This window comes from Ascaphus truei, chromosome 4 (genome assembly GCF_040206685.1).
Source record: "Ascaphus truei isolate aAscTru1 chromosome 4, aAscTru1.hap1, whole genome shotgun sequence".
NCBI classification, from domain to species: domain Eukaryota; kingdom Metazoa; phylum Chordata; class Amphibia; order Anura; family Ascaphidae; genus Ascaphus; species Ascaphus truei.
The window spans coordinates 48,034,113-48,057,165 of record NC_134486.1 but is presented as its reverse complement, the minus strand read 5'-3'; the positions used below and the strand labels follow the sequence as shown (position 1 = coordinate 48,057,165).

At 40.1% G+C, this 23,053-nt stretch overlaps 1 protein-coding gene across 2 annotated transcripts in view; it reads left to right on the top strand.

Moving 5' to 3' along the window:
• Positions 1-20,226, top strand: part of UBR2 (ubiquitin protein ligase E3 component n-recognin 2) — a 95,091-nt gene extending 74,865 nt beyond the window's left edge. For both annotated transcript variants that reach the window (XM_075595727.1, XM_075595728.1), the window contains exons 37-47: positions 5,985-6,081; positions 7,478-7,545; positions 8,354-8,489; positions 9,645-9,735; positions 10,304-10,434; positions 11,481-11,589; positions 12,438-12,494; positions 13,099-13,176; positions 13,350-13,520; positions 17,165-17,266; positions 17,623-20,226. In XM_075595727.1, the coding sequence (XP_075451842.1) occupies positions 5,985-6,081; positions 7,478-7,545; positions 8,354-8,489; positions 9,645-9,735; positions 10,304-10,434; positions 11,481-11,589; positions 12,438-12,494; positions 13,099-13,176; positions 13,350-13,520; positions 17,165-17,266; positions 17,623-17,764 (1,182 nt within the window). In that variant the 3' untranslated portion in view covers positions 17,765-20,226. The remainder of the gene's footprint in view (positions 1-5,984; positions 6,082-7,477; positions 7,546-8,353; positions 8,490-9,644; positions 9,736-10,303; positions 10,435-11,480; positions 11,590-12,437; positions 12,495-13,098; positions 13,177-13,349; positions 13,521-17,164; positions 17,267-17,622) is intronic.
• Positions 20,227-23,053: the final 2,827 nt, after the last annotated feature.

Below are 23,053 nucleotides of genomic sequence, written 5' to 3'. Positions count from 1 at the left end.
AAATCTCCTAAACCTAAATCAATTCTAAGAAAATCCCCTAAATTGGGCTCTCATTCAGGGAGAAACGCAGAATCTGATCTATCTGATGTTGAACCAACTCCTCTTAGTGTATCCATTTCAGAGAATGACTCGGGTGCCTCCTCGGCTGAAGATGCACGCCTCCCTGGAAGATCACTACCCATGAATACTACAGCATCAAGTCGCCTACAATCAAAAACGAGGCAGAAAGGGAAGAAGATCCAGGAATAAATTGGTGGGTAGCACCAGCAAGGAAAAGGAGGTATTAAACATTGAAGATACAAATGTTATCAATAATTCCAAATGTACATTAACTCGGGCAGAACTTAAACTCCTAAACTTTGGACTTACTTTTGCTCCTGGCAAAAATTTCGACTTATTTGAAACTATAGTTGATCTATACAAATTTTCCAGGAAACTAACACTAAAAAGGTTTTTCAAACAAAAGGAACTGAATACTAGTGTTTTTTCATCTGAGAATTACAATACCATGATCCAGGACGAAATAGAAAATACACCTACAACTATACTAAGGGATCTAAAGACAACTCCCATATTTGATATCACTAACCAGTTTAGTTTTAAGGATCAATGTCACATACATGACATGGTTGAATTATTGAATGATCAAACAGATTTGAGTGACCCAATATCATCGTTTTTGGGTAGAAAGGACTCTGGCTTGAAGAATAAATCAAAATTCTGTCCCACCTATTTGAAAGGACTTGCCATTGAAGAGTGGTGCTCAAAAAATCACATGTGGCTCTATAAAGAACTTGTTGGTGAAATATATAAATGTTAACAAGATGTGATATATATATATATATATATATATATATATATATATATTAATAATAATAATAATATGGCCTGAGAGAGATATGTGCCTAGTAGTGTCCACTTGACAACCACAAATAAAGACTGATCAATAAACACCCAATCGTATAAAACAATATTGAGCTGTTAACAGGATATATAGCAGGGCACTATGGCCCATTACCTGCCAGCTTCTATGACCATCCGTAACGTCCACGGCGTGCAATCTGAGGTACGAGAAGGTCCAGAGGTATGATGTGTGGCAGACCACAGCCAAACGACAGCCAAACTTGGAAAAGATGACAAACATCCAAGGCAAACTCCAAATAATCAGATAAGTTTATTGCAGGCTCAGCAGCAATAGGACTAAATGAACGCACCTACGCGTTTCATGCCGGAGCACTTTATACCTTGCCGTTTGGCTGTACTCTGCCACACATCATATCTCAGCAGTTGAAAAAGACCTACGGCTCCTCTCTCTAAAGGCATCTTTACGACAAATCATACCAAACAGTATCCTAACAACTTGGACTCAGAACAACTTATTGCTATGAAGTGTCTTCAGGACAACACCACTATCGTCGTTAAAAATGCTGACAAAGGGGGAGCGGTTGTAGTTCTGGACCGTTGGTATTATGATCAAGAGGCACTTCGCCAATTAAATGACCACCATTCCTATGTACTGTTGCACTCAGATCCTACAAATGTAAATGTTTATAGAAACTATGTATATGTAAGAGAATACCAATATACTACATAGCAAATCTTTTAAAACACAGTATTCAGAGGACTGGATATGTCCCTAAAAAAGTTTAGTCTGTCTTTTAATACAGCTATACATCTGTATGTAGCAATTTAGGAGATTCAATATTGATATCTTTATCTCTATCAGAGCAAGATAAACGTTTTTGTAATTCTATAGATTGTTCTGTTTTTGACTTCCTATAGGTTTAATATATATCTGATATATACTTAGTGTCTGGATATATATTGCATGTATCTTTATATGTGCAGAGAGATATACACAAGGTCTTTCCAATTGAATATATATAATGAAGTTCTCTATATATGCTTCATTCTATGTACCTCTAATATTAAGAAGGATTCCTTAGAGTGAGAAGACTGACTAACCATTATGTCCAACACCCTTTTTTCCTTTTAAATTAATTGTTTTCAGAAGTTTTTTCTGTTCACCACGGGGGAGAGGTTTAAATAGTACCCTCCCTCCCCCACTATCATACTCCTTGAGAGAGCGCCAGTTACGACGTGAAACGCGTAGGAGGAGGGTTCTATTTTTGTTTGTGCTACTGTGTATCATTGTATGTAGTATAATAAATTTCTTTTCATTTTACCTACCTCTGGTGAGTTCTGCATCTACTCGGGGCGGCCGGGCTACTGAGCTTTGGTTTTTGCTGTTCTATTTTGGATCGGAGAGACGGCAGTAGGGGACACGAGTTGCCCTATCCAGGGTACGTCAGGTGGCTGTCGAGGAGAGGGGAACGGTTATTGATTGTGAGTAATAGTTACTCCACCCCGGACGTTTATACAGAGACACGCAGCAGCAGTTGTATTGTTGCAGAGATCACTTTCCTTCATCCAGCATAACAGGTCTGGCTTGTTTGGATATACCCTAGCTCAACCCCTCATCACCTCTTATTATAACGCTACCTACTCTCCACATTATCCCCACCCGTGCCCTGTTTTCATTGTCCATATCCAGGCTGCAACTAGCCATAGCAATGGTCTCTCTGAGCATATAGTAGTTTTTTTCTACGCCAGTTTTATATTGTCTGAAAAAGTTAAGAACCATGTATCAATTCAGCAAATGGACATTACTTTTTCTATTCTGTCTGAATCATATACTTCAATGGGCAATTATCCAGTAGTTTTTCAATTTTGGAAAAATATTAATGTGGGTTCTTTAAAAATGGCCTCCATTGGGACTTTGAAAACTGTGTAATAGCTCTTATAATCACTGCAGTGTTTCTCCCCCCCCCCCCCCCCCGTGTTGGAAATGGGCTCCTAACTAGCACCAAACAAAAGTACAATATATTCTGTCTTCACTAACCTGTTCACTGCCAGGGGAACCTGCAACACATTTCAGAGCAAAGCTTTGCCGTCCCCTCTAGCAGCAAAAGGGTTAATATGGGCAGTTGTGTTCTTCACAGTTAAGGGTCTACATTTGCAAAACACACACAAACTATTAGTGTACATCTGTGAGGAATGGTAACAGAAATCTCTATAGCGATGGTTTTGAAGAGAACCACAATCTTAAAATCATTTGGCGACATTAAACTGGCCACAAATTATATGGCTAAAGGTTCCTTTGACGCAGTGCTCCTGGCATCAAGGTGCAGGGCTTTATCTGTGGCGGGATTGTTGTTGAGACCATGGATGCTACGTCAAAGAACAACTTGTATTGCAGCTATCATTTGCCGTATGTTCCTCCTGCGGTTCTACATTTTTTAACCGTTTGAGTGCTGAAGGTGTTGGTACCCCCGAGTGCTGAAGAAATGTTGGCATTTTTGGTGCTAGCAATATTCAAACCACAAAATGTTTAATATAAACCTAGACACATCATCTGTGCTTTTTCTCAACATAACCTGGAGATGATAAATCTACCTATGGTATAATGGGGTTTTTTGTTCACACATTAGACATTTCAGTTCAAATGCTTATATACCCTGAAAAATTGTTGTATTTTGTGGGGGAAGACCCCCATTCCAAACTACAATGGATGTGACCATTTTCCGCAGTGTTGGGGGCCACCTCCTGGGGTTTTTTTTTTTGCAATAAGTTTACAAGACACCGTAGAAACAAACAGACCCGAGGGAATTCTGGGATTTCACAAAGGGAATCCCTGATCCAATGTCCAAGAGCTGATGTCCGCGTTTAAGTTTAGAAAGGAGGCATCCCTCGGTAATCTCTTAATATCTGGTGGACGCTTCTAAAGAGAACCCTTACTTCCGGTTCCGCTCAGCAGCACCACAGCAGGACTTTTAGGTCAGTAACTGTTACAGGCCTGTAGTCCGGCAAGACCCCTAATTAATGTTTGAAATATCGAGCACACCAGCTGACGCCATCTCGTCAACGACCCGTAGTTAAACTTTGCAGTCGGTTCGTTTGGAGCGCCAGAGTGTTTCACAAACACCTTTTTCTTAGGTGTCGGGAATCATTCCAAACGGCCGTTCCACACTAATCATGGCCGTTTCTTCTGCCCTTTTCACAAACAGCGGCCTGATCCACAGGGCTAGGAAATACCTTCAATTACTCTGCGCGATATCGTCCGATCTTTACTATATTCTACAGGCTTTAACATCGCAAAATTACCACCCATTACTAACAGACATCAATACAGCTTTATCTGAGAGCACCATACTAGTGGTATACTTTGCTCAGCGTCCGAATCATCAAGCAAACCTTATTTTATAGACTGATTATCCTGTATATTTTTAACCACAGGATACATTTTAACATTTGGATTGATGTAAGAATTCCTGTAATTACTAGTTCTCTGTGACCCCAACACTTTTTAATAAAGGGCAAAGAGCACTAAATAAAGGTATATATTGCTTTTTAATGAATTTCCATATACAGATTATTTAGGAGGGGCCCTTGCTCCATTCACATTATCTTTAGAATCACAGAACTTGGGCACCAATAGGTGTATACTGTGGGATTTCCCATTTGACTTGATATCTGCTTATTATAGTAGAAACCGTTGAGTGCATGTAATTGTGGTCTTTCATTCTATCCCTGTTTGGATAGAACACGTTTTCTTTCTGTGCTAGTGTAACGTCATGCAGCACTGTCTGGGTTAAAGAATAAGCCCTGCTAATATACTGCAGCGGTGCGTCTTATTGCTGGTTATGTGTGGTTGGGGGAGAAGGGGGATGTGGGCTCTTAACTGCTGAAGGAGCCAGCAATGCATTGCTGACGTTTGTGTTATGCAACCTACATAAAACTTCATGGCATTGACTTGGCCGCTTTGATGGGATGTGGGCTTAGGCAAGTCATGCCGCTTCTGACCTGAAACATTGCCTCCCCAACTGTAATCGCTGACTGAGTCCTTATACTGCGGGGGAAATACTAGAAAGTGACAAGCGGAAAAACGCACTGAATAATGTGAACTTGTGATTCTAAGTGACTAATTATCAACCGCTTAAGTGAACATGGTGTGAATTAGTGTACAAGGCACAGCAGAAATTAAGAGCGCATATGTTCTCGGCGAATATATGAAATATAAAATATAGTGCAAAGAGGTAGCAACACTACTGTATAGTGTAGAGGGGAGGTGGGGAAATGGTCCACTCGAGGCAAAAATCAAGCTTACCTGGGGAAGCTCGAAGACGGGTGAAACGCGTTGGGTGATCAACGCACGGGACTTCCCTCGCAGTGGACAGCAATCCGAGATCTCCCCTGCGTCCATCACTGTAACATTGCATGTGGAAGTGCTGACGGGAAGATCAGCTGGATGTTTGGAGGTCTGGTGTCTGTTACAGGAGCTCTGGTGCAGTTTTTGCATTTGACCATGAGCATTCTACAGAAAATGTGAGTGCATGATATATATATATATATATATATATATATATATATATATATATATATATATATATATAGATATATAGATATATAGATATATAGATATATAGATATAGATATATATATATATATATAATTAGTGTGTATGTTTGTTTTAAGCAACATTACACTATTGTTCGCTTTTCTTTCTCTGCTATTCATATGGCGAATTCGGTCCTGCTGGATTCATTTTCATACTGGAGTGATCACATTGTAGACTCCCCACTTGCCCTGTTTGGATTATATGCACTACGCTTGATTTTGCCTTGTAGCATGCGAGTGGGCCTTTCCCCCCTCCCCTCCCCTCTATACTACACAGTAGTGTCACCTCTTTGCACTATGTTTTCTGGATTGTTTTTCCTATATTTGCCCTGAGAACATCTGCGCTCTGAATTTCTGCACGGTGGGGAAAATGCAATAAACACTCCCCGCTCCCGTAGCTGGGCTTCCGACTCATTTGTAGTTACTTACATGCTGTGATTTTTGGATAGTTATGATAATCTCCGTTACTTATCATCCTTTCTGTGATGCAAGTCTTTAATGTCACCTTTTTGATTTTCATATTTTAGGACGACTGCCTGAAATCGCTGACCAGGTTTGCCGCAGCACATTGGACGGTGGCTCCTCTTCCTGTGGTGCAGAAACACTTCTGTAGACTGTTTGAATGTAAGTACTTGTTAATATAGTGTTATGTATTTGTAACTAAATTTGATCACAATGTCATTAAAGTTGCAATACTCTAAAACCAAAAGAAAGCTGTTTTCCAATTGAACGAGCATTCCTCCACCTGCCGGACCATCCTAAACTTCCTTCAACTATCCCAAGTGAGAAAAAGTAAACATGAATCCCTCTTGCCTGAAAGAAAACATGAGACAAAAATACCCAAAGCGACTAAATACATATTTAAACACTTCAATGTTAGTATTCTCATAAGTAAGGGTCGTTTAGTTAAACCCTTTGGCCAAAGCGTTATAAGCCTGCAGCCACGTCACGGCATGACCAGTATGCAGGTCCTAACACTACCGGTGAATTCTCATTTACCTCTGCTGTGGAGGCAGAATGGTCTCAGTGGACCAGTCCTGCACAGGTACATGGAAAACCTGCTACTTAAAAAAGTGGGGTGTGGTGAGCTTAAACCCAGGGAGGAGGGGCCACTAACCTCCAACCAACTGATACCAGTTGAAAACACAATCCCAGCAAGCTCTAACCCCACAACCCACCACATCATATATATGTGTATATATATATATATATATATATATATATATATATATATATATATATATATATATATATATATATATATATATATATATACAGTGGTTGACAAATCACCCAAAAATCTACTCGCCGAACCAAAAAATCTACTCGCCACCTAGTCTCGCTCCCAATCCCGCCCTGCTTGGTGTCGGCCATGAGGAGGTCGCCACGGGGTCAAATCCAGTCGCCACAGGCCTGTATTTTAATAGATTTGTCAAGCACTGTATATATATATATATATTGCGTCAAAAGCGTGGCCAAATTTATACAACAAAAGTCAAAAATACCCAATGCTACATCTAATGTGACAAAATACATAGTTAAATACTTCAATGTTAGCATGACTTGCTTAAAAGAGCAGATGCCCATTTAAAAAAAAATAAAAGCAGTGGGTCTCCAGAGCTGAAACGCGTTTATTTCGTGTGCGGAGACCCCTGATTCCCAAGATACTTAACAGGCAAGGTGCCGCCAGGGGAAACAAAATGGCAGTTTAAATCTTCCGCCTTAAATGGGCCATCGCAGCTTCCTATTAGCCCATGTAATGCTGTGATGTAAATACCAGGAAATAACCAGTTGCATCTTTCACCGGTAAGTACCTCGGGAATCGCTGGAGCTGAAATGTTTGAATTATGTAGATCCGCTCTGCAGAAAAATGAAATTAATCGTTGCTCGCAGCATAAAATATTTATTAAAAGACTATATTTTTAAAAAGTGTGTCTTTACATGTAGGAGAAAAAACGGCTTCATTACGGGATGTAAACAGGTCAGAAATGACGACATGTGTTTCATTGTTTTAATATAGTAATTGTGCCCGATGGAGACAGTGAGAATTCTCGATGCATACTCGATACTGACATGTTTCATTTATTGGTGAGTAATGCTGTAAAACGGCTGCTTTCAATAGTCATGTTGTACCATTGGTATTCTAACCTAGTGCCAGGTAATTAACCTGTAGGCGAGAAGCTTCCACTGAAACAAAGAAACGTGGCATTTTTAATACAAATCACTCATCTAGAACATTTTTTTTTTACCAGTGCAATGAAGTAGGTCACAGAAACATTACGCACTTGTAAGACTCAACATAAACCACCCCATATTCTGGGTCACATTGGGATGGTGTGTCATAAGTTTCAAAATGTTTCATTTGCCTCTTCCACCCAAGTTCTATTTGTAACAGTGGTTGCTAAACATGCATTGGAATTGTAACCTCTTTAAAAGGGTTTGCTGTGTGACCCACGATAATAACCATCAAACAACTCCTTTATTGTATTGGTGTTCAAATGAGCCTCATGGTATTGAAGGTGTGATGAGATTAGATACTTTTAGGGGCAAATAGGCCCATATTTATTAAGCTCTGTTGTTCCATAAGACATCTTCTGATGCCTGAAGACCTTGTATGATCCATTCACTTGAGTGGCTGTAAGGCGTCTTCTGGCGCCCAAAGTGTCTTCTGTAATAACATTGCTTAGTGTAAATGTGTTTTTAAAGTTTTCATTCCCCAAGTGCAACATGTTTCAGTCAGTCCTTTGTCCACATTGGAGCATGTTACATTTCACATGAAGGAAACAAGGTTTGAATATACATTTAATTTATATCTCTAGAAGAGAGGGCAAGCTGCTGTATATTTCTTTCCTCCCTGGGTGTCTGCGGGCCCCTAAATCTGTGGTTTCACGTACAGGTCAGCTTGGTGCTCGCTTTTCCAGCCGTACAGTCTCAGGACTTTTCAGGGAACAGCCTTGGTACTGGAGACCTTCATCTTTTCCGCCTTGTGACAATGGCACATATCGTCCAGATAATACTTACAGTATCCACAGGTATCAACTTTGGGCTCATGGGACAAACTGCTGTGAGAGGGGACCAGGAATGTAGAGGTCTGTGGAAGGGAAGGGTTCAACTTCATTTGTTGTAGACAGGAAAGCCATTTGGTCTCCTGGACCGAAAGAGACTAGAATTACTCTGCAAGAGGCTCATGTGTCTAAAAGTTCAGTGGTAGGTTAAGAGAGGAAGACTAAGATTCATGATGTAGGGTGAAATACTGTAACACTGGAAGAGGATGCGGGTATCCGAGACCAGCGCAAAACGTGTTACTCAGAACTAAAGTACGAAACGTATCCTTAATCATTTGAGTGAAAAATATTTGTAAAGGGTCATTTAGTTTTAACCCTTTGGCTAAAGCATTGTAAGCCTGCGAGCCACGACAAGGCAGACCCAGTTCGCAGGTCCTAACACTGCCAGATAAAATACTAATATATCTCTATTAGGATTAAAATTCTCATTTACCTCTATTAGGAGGGAGAAAGACCAACATTGGATCTATATCCAGTAGAATGAAAAAGACCTGCTGCCTTGGGAATGGGGAGGGGTGAGCTTAAACCCTGGGAAGGAGGAGCCACTAACCTCCAGCAGCTGAGACAGCTAAAAATAAGTTCTCAAACACACACAACCCCAGCAAGCTCCTTTTAGGAACCCCTGAGCACCCACAAAATATGTATATAAGTGTCAAAAGGAAGAGCTATTGAGCGTGGCAAATGTATACAACAAGCAAAAGAGAAGCCCAGTGCTACATCCAATATGACAAAAATACACAGTAAAATACTTTTATTCTCTTGAAAAAGGGTCATTTAATAATAATAGAGGTATATTAGTATTTTATCTGGTAGTGTTAGGACCTGCGAACAGGTGTCTGCCTTGGCGTGGCTCACAGGCTTACAAATCTTTGGTCAAAGGGTTAAACTAAATGACCCTATTTCAAAAGAATATATAAGTATTTTACTGTGTATTTCTGTCATATTGGATGTAGCACTGGGCTTCTCTGTTGCTAGTTGTATACATATGCCACGCTCAATAGCTCTCCTTTTTGACACTTGTATACATATATATTTTGTGGGGGCTCAGGGGTTCCCAAAAAGAGCTTGCTGGGGTGTGTTGGAAAATATTGTAATCATTATTTTTTTCATATGACTTTTCAGAAGAAAATGCCATGGACCAAGAATCCACATATGGAGAAGAGGAGCTGGCAGTGGTTTCTTTGTATAGATCCATCTGTCAGTCTACTGGAAGGTGGGAGATGTTTTCTACCTAATGTTTTTGTGTGGGAGCACCTAGAAATGAATCCCGATCTGTCCATATTCTAGAGTTGGAAGAACAGAACACTATTGTACCTCCAAACTATATGCAAAGTAGCTTTAAATTAAAACGGAATCAGACTAAAACGAAAAGATCAGTGTTTCTTTACAAATTGATTGCACATGACGAGATGTTTAAACAATCGTTGGATTAATCAATTCATAGCCATAAGTATACTGAGCATTTTAGCCATTAAAAAGCAGTGTTGGTATTTTGTGCAGTGAGTTATAGTACAGCACCCCACATGTCCTGTTTGAGGACTTTGGGGCTTGTAAAATATAGCTGCGTAAAATATAGCTGCCATCTCTTTCATTACCTTATTGGAGCTAATAAACAGGTGGCAGCGACCAGGAAGGTTTTTCTTTTCTTCATATGGGAGAACATGCAAGTGTGTTGGAAATGTTGGGATTTGCCAGGAATATTTGATGTCGCTGTTGCCAGTGATCAGTGTGGTATTATGTCCCATATTAACCTTGTTACCCATGTCCTTTGACTCCTCCAGCACGGTGAAAGACCTCTCCTCCGGCTGGCACCTGTGCAGAGCCGTGAGAGCGGCAGTGCTGCCTTTCTTGAGGTGCTCGGCTTTGTTTTTCCATTATTTGAACGGTGTCCCAGCCCCCTCCGAATTCCCAGGTAAGTACCAAACTACCCTGCTAATGACGTTATTCTAAATTCATTCAAAGGATTATTTATTTTATTTTTTTTACACTTTCTATGAAGTTAAGAAAAGATCAAAAGGAAAATGGTGTTCCCCGTGAGTTTTTTTTATTTTGTTATTATAAACATGAATACAAGTATGTTCCCTGATTTCAAATACCTCAAACCTGGTAAATAAGAGAACAAAGCTTTGGCCTGTTATTAAAGGGTTAATAGTATATGTTTGACTTGGGACATAGAGATCCTTCTGAATATGAATCCATTTTCTTGTATATAAGTATGTACACGTTCAAATGTTTACTTGTGAATGGTGCTCTGTATAATGTAGGACAGGAGTGGGCAGCTCTAGTCCTCAAGGGCCACCAACAGGTCAGGTTTTCAGGATATCCCTGCTTCAGCACAGGTGGTGCAGTCTGCGACTGAGCCACTGACTGAGCCACCTGTGCTGAAGCAGGGATATCCTGAAAACCTGACCTGTTGGTGGCCCTTGAGGACTGGAGTTGCCCGCCCCTGCTGTAGTGCTATCATACATCTACCACTTGCGATATTTTGAATCAGTGGTTAGGAAATGACTCTTGTGTCCGGTAAACAACTAAGATCTTGGTCGTCTGTGCACCGTCATTGTTTATTTTTTATTTTTTTTTAATTCTTTATTTATTGTCAACATTTTTATAAAAGTGAACATACAACACAATATAATACACTACAAAACCAAACATCACAATACAACATACAAATTATAATAAATCATAGATATAGTTTGTTGAACAATAAATACAATCACAATACAAAAACAAAACAAAATTCACTTAAAATAACTTCATTGTTTATTTAAGGGAATGAGCTCCTGAGCTCCTTGGTGGACCTGCAACAGGTTAAACATGCAGTGTGTCATCTAAATAATTCGCAAGAATGATGCTGCACAATGACACAATACTGTAGCAGTCTTCTAATAAGTTCCTTAGACACTGGATATAGATTACAAATAGTTTTATTGATTATTATTTTTATTTTTTTTCTAGTAAATGGGACGAGCCAGTTTGATCACCTGTGTAGCTACCTTTCCTTGCCAACCAACCTCTTCCGCCTTTTCCTCGAGAATGCTCAAGTAATGGATACCTTACTTTATAGGTAATAAATCATGTATTGTGCTGTTTTTTTTTTTTTTTCATTTCAAAAGCAGATATCTTTTTGAGTCATTGTTGTTAATTCCATTTTGATTGCTAGTTAGAAGACGCACGTACCAGAACACCTTCCTATTGTCTCTGTACGTTCTTCCTACTTGCCAATTAGATTGTAAGCTCTTTTAGCAGGGACTCGTTTTCCTAATGTTACTTCTATGTCTGAAAGTGCTTACTCCCATTGTGTGCTATATTATTATGTGACGTGTATTACTGCTGCTATCTATGTACCTGGATGGTGCTATATAAATAAAGATGTACATAGAAAAAGTGAGTATCCACAAGTAATTATATTCTTATGTCGACTTATAAGACAATATCATCCATTGTGCACAATAAACCTGCAATATATTTTTTGCATCTTCCGAGTAAAATATGTTTTAATTTGGAAATATAAATCAATATCCCACATTATGTATTGTAGAGTTTCTGAGAATAGCTCTATCTGAAAATGTTGTTTTTTTTTTTTTAACTAGCCAGAATATTAGCATTTAATGCTCCCATGTTTCTCTCCATTATCTGTTTATTCACGTATACACACAGTCTGAATACGCCCTCCTTCAACGCAGATGTTTTTGAGACCGGAACCTCTGCATGATGGGCACTTTTCATTGTCCTTAATGTATTTCTTTCGTTTGTGAGTTGCACAAACACTGATTCCGTTGTTAGATGCATATTATCGTTACATCGGTGCATTATTAGTTGGTATCGTTTTATTTTTGTGTTTTGCATTTTTTTCGAACTTGAAGAGACAATCCTGTGATCGTTAATTAGGATGATTTGTTATGTTTCCTTAAGTTGGTGTAAAAACGAAGAGGTGAAAAGGTTTCTGGATGGTGAACGTCCGGCCATCAGGTAAGCACTTTCTCATTACTCAGTCGTCATACTTGTATATCCTAACAAGCCTGTCTCTCTTCCACCTGTGGTTTTGCAATAATTCCCTGAGAAATCAGGATTTTGCTCTTGTGAAGGAAACCCCAGAAGTTTTAGTGATAAGTTTCATTACACAACCCCACTAAACCTTTCAAACGTCATCTCAAAAAGGTTACTTACTTCATCCTAATCCTCAAAAAGGTTTCCACCCCAAAGAAATATTTGCCAATTTATTTTTCTAACGGCTTCTTAAGATACAGCCTCCATATAATGCCATCCGAATAACGGCAGCAAACTGTTAACTCTAACAAAAGCAGTGTTGAAAATTCCGTTTGTACTGCTTGGTGGGACTGTGGGTTTAATCCTGGAGAGGTTAAGATTCTGCAAACTCAGAAATGTTAGCTAGAGAAGAAAAGGGGAGTGTCAATAGCCATACATAGCTTCCCCCTCTTCCTTTAGTTCTCAGTACTTCAGAAACCTGAAATTGCTAGCATGGTATTGCAATTTGTGGATGTATAAAATTGCCCATTTATGTATTTTCTAAAATATCTACTTCCTAAAATGAAGTAATTTTTTTTTATTTTAGCTTTCCGAGAGAGTCAAATAAATTAATAGATCTTCCTGAAGATTACAGCAGCCTGATTAATAAAGCATCAAATTTCACGTGAGTTAACATTAATGGTTTGTTATTGTGCTATATTTTGACGTGTGTGTGTGTGTGTGTGTGTGTGTACACACACACAGAGTGAGCATATCTGTATAATATATAGTATATATATGCACGCATAAACACACTCATTCTCTGTCTCTTTTTCTCTTTTTGCTATGTGGATTTAGGTGTCCAAAATCTGGAGGCGATAAAAGCAGAGCACCAACCTTATGTCTGGTTTGTGGGGCAATGCTGTGCTCCCAGAGTTACTGCTGTCAGACAGAACTAGAAGGAGACGATGTTGGAGCATGTACTGCCCATACTTACACATGTGGATCTGGCATGGGCATCTTCCTCAGGTTAGTGTGTTTATACAGTCCTTACAATGTGTCTAGCTAATGCACCTATGGAATACTAGGAAAAGCAATGCTCAAATATCCATAAATAGGAGATTCCACTGCAAAGTCCTTGTGGCTTTAGACGAGGCATTCTGGTCCACAATTACTAAGCAGTCTTCTAGTCCACTTCTGATGCTGGATTACACCTCTTACAGTTTATTGATTTGAATTCGGCTATATGATGTCTTCCAGCGCCGGAAGGTGCCTTCTGGCAGAATCTGCTGAGTAAATACAGACACTTATCTTCCTTTGCCTCTGGACCAATAGTTGCAAAGAGTATAATATGTTTGAGATATGTGTGCTGTTCACTGTCAGTACCAAGCCCTGGATATCAATGTTAGAGAAGCTAAATGACAGGTACACCTACATGATTGTCTACTGATGCCGAGTAACTTTTTTTTTCACCTGACCGCGCACCCTATTGCAGGGGTGGGCAACTTCAGTCATCGAGGGCCACTAACAGGTCAGGTTTTCAGGGTGTCTGCTGCCGTATAAGTGACTCGGTGGAAGACTGCACTGCCTGAGCTGAAGCTGGGATATCCTGAAAACCTGACCTTTTGGTGGCCTTTGAGGACTGGAGTTGCCCACCCCTGCAATATTACAACATGACACAGAGTAGTTATTTTACTCTACAGACACATAGACGCAAAAATATATTTTGGGGGATACGCTTTAAAATGGTTACATTGTACAAGCTGTATTAAAGCAGCGATTTCCTGAACATATTTTTTTTTTAAAGAGAGTCCAAAAACCCTGAGCTGAACTCTACTATTTTTACATCTGGATATTTCATTCCCCTCCTCCCCCTCCTCAGTATGGCTTGGTTTAGCCATTTTTCGACAAGATGGAAAATCGGTAATATTATTGGCCCATTTCTATTGGTTCAACCTGGAGGCCATCTTGGATTTTCATTTGTTTTTAACCAGTATAGAAAAAGCTTTGTATCTCTGACACTTAGTTCCCAGAGCTGAAAGCAGCCCGAGCTCGTGTTACCTGTAGAAATAACATTTCAAATAATCCCCAAACTGTAGGACTGCTGTTGTAAAACGAAAGAGATTGTGTTGCGCTGTTTGCTGCAACTTCGAGCTACAATGTGAATTGGGGATGTGCCTTTAAAGAGGTTGTCATGCCTAGAACAAAACTAATAGATTATTAAGAAAATATGTGGCACTGAGTCATTCATTATATGTGAATAAAAACACACAACAAAAAGTATTGAATATGGTCCCAATATCAAATAATCATAATTCCTACAGTAATGCTGAATGTTTTTAGTTCTGTCTCAAATCACACTCCCTAGAACTTCCTTAAGAATACGCTTTGAATCCTGAAACGCAGGGAGAAAGGAAACCATACGGTCGTGTATTCTTACCAATGCTTTCTTAGTGGGGAACCATACATGTATTTATAGTGCACTCTCGTAATATCAGTTCTGGGACAGCCCGTAATATTACTTAGTATGTTAGCGATTCCCGCCAGCTAGGGTCTCCGGAAAAAGGGAAGAGGATCTATAGTGCGTGCGGTGGTTCATGATTATAGATTAACCCTATTAATTGCATTCACAAGATTACAGAAAAGGCGCATTAAATGTGTATATATTATGCAAGGCTTATGGGAAAGCGTTGGATGTGCAGCTCGGAAGAATCGCTAAACCGCATGTGCGCAACCTGGAAGTGCCATCGCGGGCTGTGAGCAACAAAAGCCATTGCCTCAAACAGATGGGGGACAGGGGGACACCTTACATTGGGCAAGATCACTCCTACATGATGTCTATATATAGATTAAATGGCTCCTTATACTTCCTCCCAAACCTGGCCCTACTACCTCCTTCCACATTACTATTGGAAATATGATCATTCACCCAGTAGCCCAAGCCCGCTGCCTAGGGGTCACACTTGATTCCTCTCTCTCATTCTCCTCTCATATTCAAAACGTTTCTAAAACTTGTCACTTTTTCCTCTGCAATATTACAAAGATACGCCCTTTCCTCTGTTACTCGACTGCTAAAACTCTGACTCAGGCCCTCATTCTCTCCCGTCTCGATTACTGCAACCTCATGCTGTCCGGCCTTCCTGCCTTTCACCTGTCTCCCCTACAATCTGTCCTAAACGCTGCTGCCAGAGTCACGCTACTCTTTCCTAAATCTGTCTCTGCATCTCCCATCCTGAAATCCCTCTCCTGGCTTCCGATCAAATCCCGTATCTCACACTCAATTCTCCTCCTCACTTTTAAAACTTTACACTCTTCTGCCCCTCCTTACATCTCAGTCCTAATTTCTCGCTATGCACCATCCCGACTCTTTCATTCTTCTCAAGGATGTCTTCTTTCTACCCCCTTTGTATCTAAAGCCCTCTCCCGCCTTAAACCTTTCTCACTTTCTGCCCCGCACCTCTGGAATGCACTTCCCCTCAATACCCAACTAGCACCCTCTCTATCCACCTTTAAGACCCACCTTAAGACACATCTGCTTAAAGAAGCATATGAATAACACTGGATAATCCTGGACACATGATACATAAAGCTTGTCCCCCTGCAGACGCACTTACTAGAATTCCCTCCTCCTGTCTCTGTACGTTCTCCCTACCTACCAATTAGACTGTAAACTCCTCAGAGCAGGGACTCCTCTTCCTTAATGTTACTTTTATGTCTGAAGCACTTATTCCCATGACCTGTTATTTATATTATTTGTTATTTATATGATGTGTATTACTACTGTGAATCGCTATGTACATTTTTGGCGCTATATAAATAAAGACATACAATACAATATATAGCTACGCATCTTGTGAGTGCAATGAACAAGGTTAATTTAGAACTAAAATCCTGAACTACAAAATTATACAGCTTCTCTTTTTTCCCTTGGACGGCTGAGAAATATTCAGCGCTGTCACAGCACTAATAATATATGAAGGCACTTTAAATATATGAATGGTTCACTCCTAAAAAAGCACTGGAATACTGCACTATTATTTTCTAATGTTTCCCCCCATTTCCCTCCAACCTTTTAGGTTGGAAAACAAGACAAAGGGGATCTACGGGTAGTGATCTGGTTAATAGATTAAATGGCTCTTAATTGACACACATGTTGCCATCAATAGTCAATGCAAATGGGAGATGCTGAACACCTATAAACATAAAACAAAAATTGACACAACTACCGGTGCTCCTGGTCCAGGGATCTGTGTGGTATTCCAAACCAGCATGGATAAATGGAAGATGCAAGGCACTAAGGATTTAGATAAAGTTACTTTATTGCCAGTAGATAGACGTTTTGGCCCCAGTAGGCCTTTTTCAAGAATGAATGGCATACTGAGGCCGAAGCTTCGATCTACTGGCAATAAAGTAACTTTATCTAAATCCATAGTGCCTTGCTTCTTCCATTTATCCATCAATAGTCAAACAGATTAGCTCGTATGCCAACAAGATGTGATATATAAATGAATAACACGGTTAATTTAAGGGTGATTGAATGTAAGAAAGCCAATTACACTGACTTAAGTTGTGTACTTTTTTATTTATTTTTTACCTGATACGTTGAACAGCTTCTAACTAATTCCGTAGTGAAGCTTGAATGACAGTGATTTGTTTTTATTTTTTTAATACAGAGTCAGAGAATGCCAAATTCTCTTCCTGGCTGGGAAAACAAAGGGCTGCTTCTATGCGCCTCCTTACCTTGATGACTATGGGGAGACAGATCAAGGACTCAGGTACACCTGGAAAAGTAACTTCTCTCTGTTTTAGCAGCGCTGTTGGCTGAAATTAAGGTGTGCGAATACAGTACATTAGAATCGTCATCCTGAATCCAGATTGCCGAGTACATCGCCCTCTGTATACTGCAGTTCAAAAGATTTCAAACGAGGACTTTACAAAAAAATGTTCAACAAACTATTTTAGCATAGTGCACTTTTTAAGTAGAAGTTATCATATGCGACAGAAGAGAAGATTCTGAAAAAGCCATAGCTATGGATTGTAGGTTACTGAGTTATGTAATGTGTGCTTGGTAAAGAGTGTAACCATAATTATATTTGATGCATATCCTGACATCTGATTTGTTTTTGTTTAGACGGGGAAACCCTCTTCACCTATGTAAAGAACGCTTTAAAAAGATTCAAAAGCTGTGGCAGCAGCACAATATCACCGAAGAAATTGGACATGCACAAGAAGCAAATCAAACTCTAGCCGGCATTGAATGGCACCATTTATAATTCAGACTTATTTATTTTTTTATTTTTTAGCAGTCCACTTTTCTAAAGCAAAAAAAAACGTGACTGAAAAAAAACCAGCTTGTTGTATAAACAATGCAAACTTTTAATTTATATTTCATGGTCTAGTTTATTGAATAAAAGTGAAGTTTTCCTAGTAACGCTGTAAACTTCATCTTATCAGTTGGATTCCTTAGTATTATTTTGCACTGTGCTTCCTATAAATAAGATCAATAAACAAGGCTTCCGATGTTGGGCAACTGGAATGCGGTGTGTTTTGAGTACGAAGCATGGCTTTAGTGAGTTGACGTGGGGTTGTCACTTTCCTTTTGCTGTGTCAAAGAAGGGCAATTTTTTGCTATAGATCAGATTAACCCCCCTCATTTGGTGCCTTTTTCTTCAGAGCTCCTACATGTCCCTGAGGAAGCAATGCCATGTACTAGGCCGGTTTTAGTAAGTATTCAAATAGGCATAACTACAGCTCTCTAAACAGCAGCAAAGTAACAGAGATGATCATGCAATAAGAAAAAAAAAACATCTGCATATCTTCAAATGCAGCCAGGACTAAGGGGAAAGTGATGCACTGCAAAAGGCAGTCTGCTGTAGCGCAGTGTTTTTTAACGGGTTCTCAGGAGCCCTTGGGTTCCCCGGGCATCCCTAACGGGTCCCCTGCAATTTTCAGGTAATTTGAAAATTGGACTAAATACAGAAGAATTTACAAAGCATCTGATTTCATACACACTATTAGGCCGAGTCCATGGTGGGCGTGCGTGATGGAATAAATGGCATCGCACACGGCTGTCAGCCGAGCGATCTGTGGACAACAGATCCTTGCAACGGGGAGCCGTGTCGGAGGTGTAGCCGATGACCCGGCCGTCGCGAGACAAAGTAAAAAAAAAATGTCTCGCCGAAAAAAAACGGCCGCACCGTTGCTCATGTGCACGCGCGCTCTATGGCTGTTCCCATAGACTCAATGTGTTTGATCGCGCGGTTGCTCAAAGCATGGACGCGGCCTTAGAGAGGGTTGGGATCCCTTGCAATGCATCTGATCTCAGGCGCGCTGTTAGAGAGGATTGGGATTCCTTATGTAGCACCTTTTCCCCCACGCTAAGTGAGATCATTTAGCTACCGGTGTATTCTGGTGCGGTGCATACCCGTTAGGTAGAATAGAAGGCCCAGAGAACTCTGAAGGTATGGGGAGGTATCGGGACAGGCTCTCAGTGATGATCCTTCATAGCGCAGTGCCTCCAGCCGGTGAAGATACTGGTGCAGCATGGATGGTCCACACTGGCAACTCAGGTAGTGGCCCAGTCAAGTAGCCACAACAGATGGATTCAACTGGGTCTTTATTAGCAGCATACATGTAGTCATGACAGGCACATTCCATGAAGTAGTACCCACAGGGCATGAGGCCTTGCAGGCCCCTTCTCAGCTCCTTTACCCCCTGATGGGATAAAGGGTAAGTGCTTCCACTCTACAGGGGGAGGAAAGAGAGCCTACTGACTTCTGGGAGAGTGTCCGCTTATGTACCCCAGGGGAGTGGCTTGTAACCCTACCCCATAACAGGGCAGGTCCGATACTGAGGCATCACATCATGGGCATGTGACCCAGCCAGTATTCTCCCCAGAGGTGACACTCTAGTTTTTTTCAGGCAAGCCCCATGATACATCAATAGTGTGTCCAGGCTGCAACAAGCTAGGCCTCCATGAGAGAGCTTATCCCCCACAGTGTCTGTCTAATAGGACTTATACTGTTAGGGCCACAAATGTTGATAGCCAGGGGACTAGGCTACACTTACAATGCATCTGATCACAGATGCACTATTAGAGAGGGTTTGGGTTCCTCAGAATTTCACAATATATAGGGTTTGATAACAAAAAAAAACACTGCTCATAGAAGCAGGCAGGCTGGGGATGTCCCGTGTCTCCTCTGTACGGCTCCCAGTAGGATGCTTCTTAAGCACTTCTTCTTGTTGCTTGTCAGTCAGAGGTGAATGCGGGTGACTCTCTTAATCTGCCCACCGATTCACCTTTTGTGATCTCTATCACAGACCCCCAGTAAATATTAGGGGATCAAATGGTGGCTCAGATAGCAATCTATATTTGTACTTTATAAGCTGTTCAACACAGTCGCTGCAAGAGTGTGTTGAACCTATGAGCGCAGGCGAGAATCTCATCGTGCTTGCCAATATTATTCTAGTCCTTCAAGGCAAGAAAGCTAAAGATTCACCTGTGAATAGGCAAACTGGATTGTGTGCCTTTTAGGTGATTTATTTTGTATTTGTTTTCAATTACGCAAAAAAAAACTTGTTCCCCACAAAGTTACAAATTTAAACAGTAAAAGACCATTTCCCACTAAAAGCCTATTTTTAAAAAAAATTGCTATTCGTATCTTCCATTCCAGGTCTTTATTTACTGACTGCATTATTTCTTTTAAGTAAAATAGGCAATACACACATGGTTTCCGCCTGATTGCATATGTTGAGTAGATCAGCAGTACAATACATTGCTTCCCCTTTGAGTTTCTGGGGAGTGGATTAGAAACTTTCCTTTTGCTCTATAAATGTCAGTAATTAACATACACCTATGGCTGCAGTAGAGGTCCTCCCTCGTTTATATTGCATTTCCAGTTTAAATGAGTTTTGCTTAGCAAGTGATATCTACAACAAAATAAAAGATTTGATAGAGAAGCTAGGACTTAAATTCCTGTGTTCACATTTGACTCATGACTTATGCAAATACTACTGTGTTCCTGCGTGTCTCTATCTTTCTCAACTTTGCACATCTTATACTTTCTCTCTGGCAGCATATAAGGGGAGTGAGTTTTCAAAGTGTGTACTAGTTTTGCCAGAACAAATAAGTCCATATTTACAGAAGCTATTCAATTAAGGATATTTTTTACATCCAAGTCTTCAGTTTCTTTAGGGAAGAAGATCTTCTGATGGTTATCCAGCGAGCTTTATTTTTTGCGATATTTTTATTTTCCTTCTGGGTACAATACTTGATCCGAGCTCATTAATAAAATCATATGGCTAACATTTCTACATGAGGCTTTCCTTGGACATTTGCAGTTGAAACTTTGGCTACCAGGTAGTCTAACATAAGTACATGTCCACAACAATGTTACATAGTGTACACAACACAACTTCTGTAGGAATAGCAGCAATACAGTCTGCCTTTTCAGGAACCTTTTCTGTCGTTCTTGGCTGTATTTTTTTCCTATGTTTTCCTCTGCTTCTAAATCAATGTTGGCATATTGATAATGTAGCGGTGAATGTTTTGAACGATGCTTATTCATTTCCAATGTACAGTGACTTGTAGAGCAATTGCCTTTTATGAGCAGAAGTGAAACAAGTAGCCCTGGCCACTTCATCTTCACATGTAGCATTATGAATTTGTAAAACAATAAGTTGACCCTTCTTGATCTCGTTAGACAAGTCCTTCCTTCGATGCAATATTTTAAGCACTCATTTTTTTAGCATGTATTTTGTTTATTGTAGAAATGTTTATGTAAAAAAAAAAGTATGAATGGAATTCTATTTGGAAGAATTTTACTTTCTCTTTAATATACATGAAATTCTTGTAATATTTCAATGTAACATATGTATAAAAAAAAACAAATTATCCAAAATAAATGCTTTAGCTGTCACCATGATTTGTCCTTTTATTGACCTTACCTGTAGATCATCAGCACATGTTGCTGAGGTAGAGTAGCTTACCATGGACTATAGCCCAAATATGTCACAGTTAAGCTCAGGATTATAGAAATACTTGTAAGTGCAGCATCTGCAATTACCTTACTAAAATGCAAAGATGATTATGATATTAGTGTTAATGACTGTCAGATAAACTTGCCACTGCATAACACAGCTTGCTCATCATTGTAACAGATTAGACTGCACAGAGGGTAAACTTTAAATGCCTGATGTATAGATAGTCACAGTGTCGGATGATGAGACAGATCTAGGATGCGGGGGCAGAAATGTAGCATACATACACACTGGATGAGAAAGGTGGTAGCCGGCACTCCAGAGGACTTGGTACAAATGTGAATGTTTATTGTGAGATCAACATTTCGGTCCCAATTTGGACAGAAACTTTGATCTCACAATAAACGTTCACGTTTGTACCAAGTTCTCTGGAGTGCCGGCTATCACCTTTCTCATTCCGATTATCACTTTTTGTGCAGCACCCGTGGCAACTTGCAACTGGATTGATGCGAGTGCTCCTTTGAAGTCATCACATATACTGTGCAGCCACTTCTGCATGTCAAGGCTTTGCGCTCCATTGAAATAAATGCCCACCGTGTGATTACCGGGAAAGCGGCAACCTAGGTTTATACCGCAGTTAAAATATCTGCGTGAAGGAACCAGAGTACCCAACAATTTGGATATGGAAATCATACTTTAAATGTATGGTGGAGGACACATCTTCAGTCCGTCTGAATGTTTGTATATTTGCATGGCTTCTTACAATGTATGATGTGAACATCCCTGCCAGTTTCTCATCAGCGAAGCCATGTGATTTGGGGTCATATCCTTTCCAAAGTGTTCATGCAAGGTCCTGTACTATGAATATCGTAGTGCGGTCTACCCTTAGTGTTACATTTGAGTATGTGTTATGGGTACTGTATATAGATGATCGAACAAATAGTTCTATTTAAAATGTATTCTTTATTCAATACGTCCTAAAATGAGCAACTGTTTTGAAGCATTGTCATTTTTACATTTGGAGGATGCATGGCAAATGTACATTTTGTATTATATGTACTGAAAAAAATTACTTTCTGTAATGGAGAAATGAGGCAGTGAAAAGCTTTGCTACAGGCATATTGAAAGTACCACTGATTTCTAATTGATAATATCTACCATTCTCTATCCCAGTGATTCCTAATAAGTAGTTGGTTCCTGAGCCCGTGTGGGGACTGTGCACTTAGTAAGGACCCAAACTGCACCTTACCGTGGGTGGTATAGCTGTAAAATACAGCAGGAGCTTCCAAAGTCGCTCCCTACAGTGCTTTGCATCCACAGCAGCACGGCATTGTGGGGTGTGGCTTTGGAAGCTCCTGCAGTGATTGACAGCTGCACCACCCATCCTGTCTGCACACACTGAGTTTGGGACCTTATTTACCATGTTTCCCCCACGAACTCAGGACATTATACTGCCTGGGATCTGTCAAACCGTTTGGTTTGCAATAGTCTGAGTTGGCAATAGGATTTATGAATTAGGTATTCGCTGAACAAATATTGTCTGTGCACAAGGGAACCGCTGCTGTATCCTGTAGTTTGAAGTA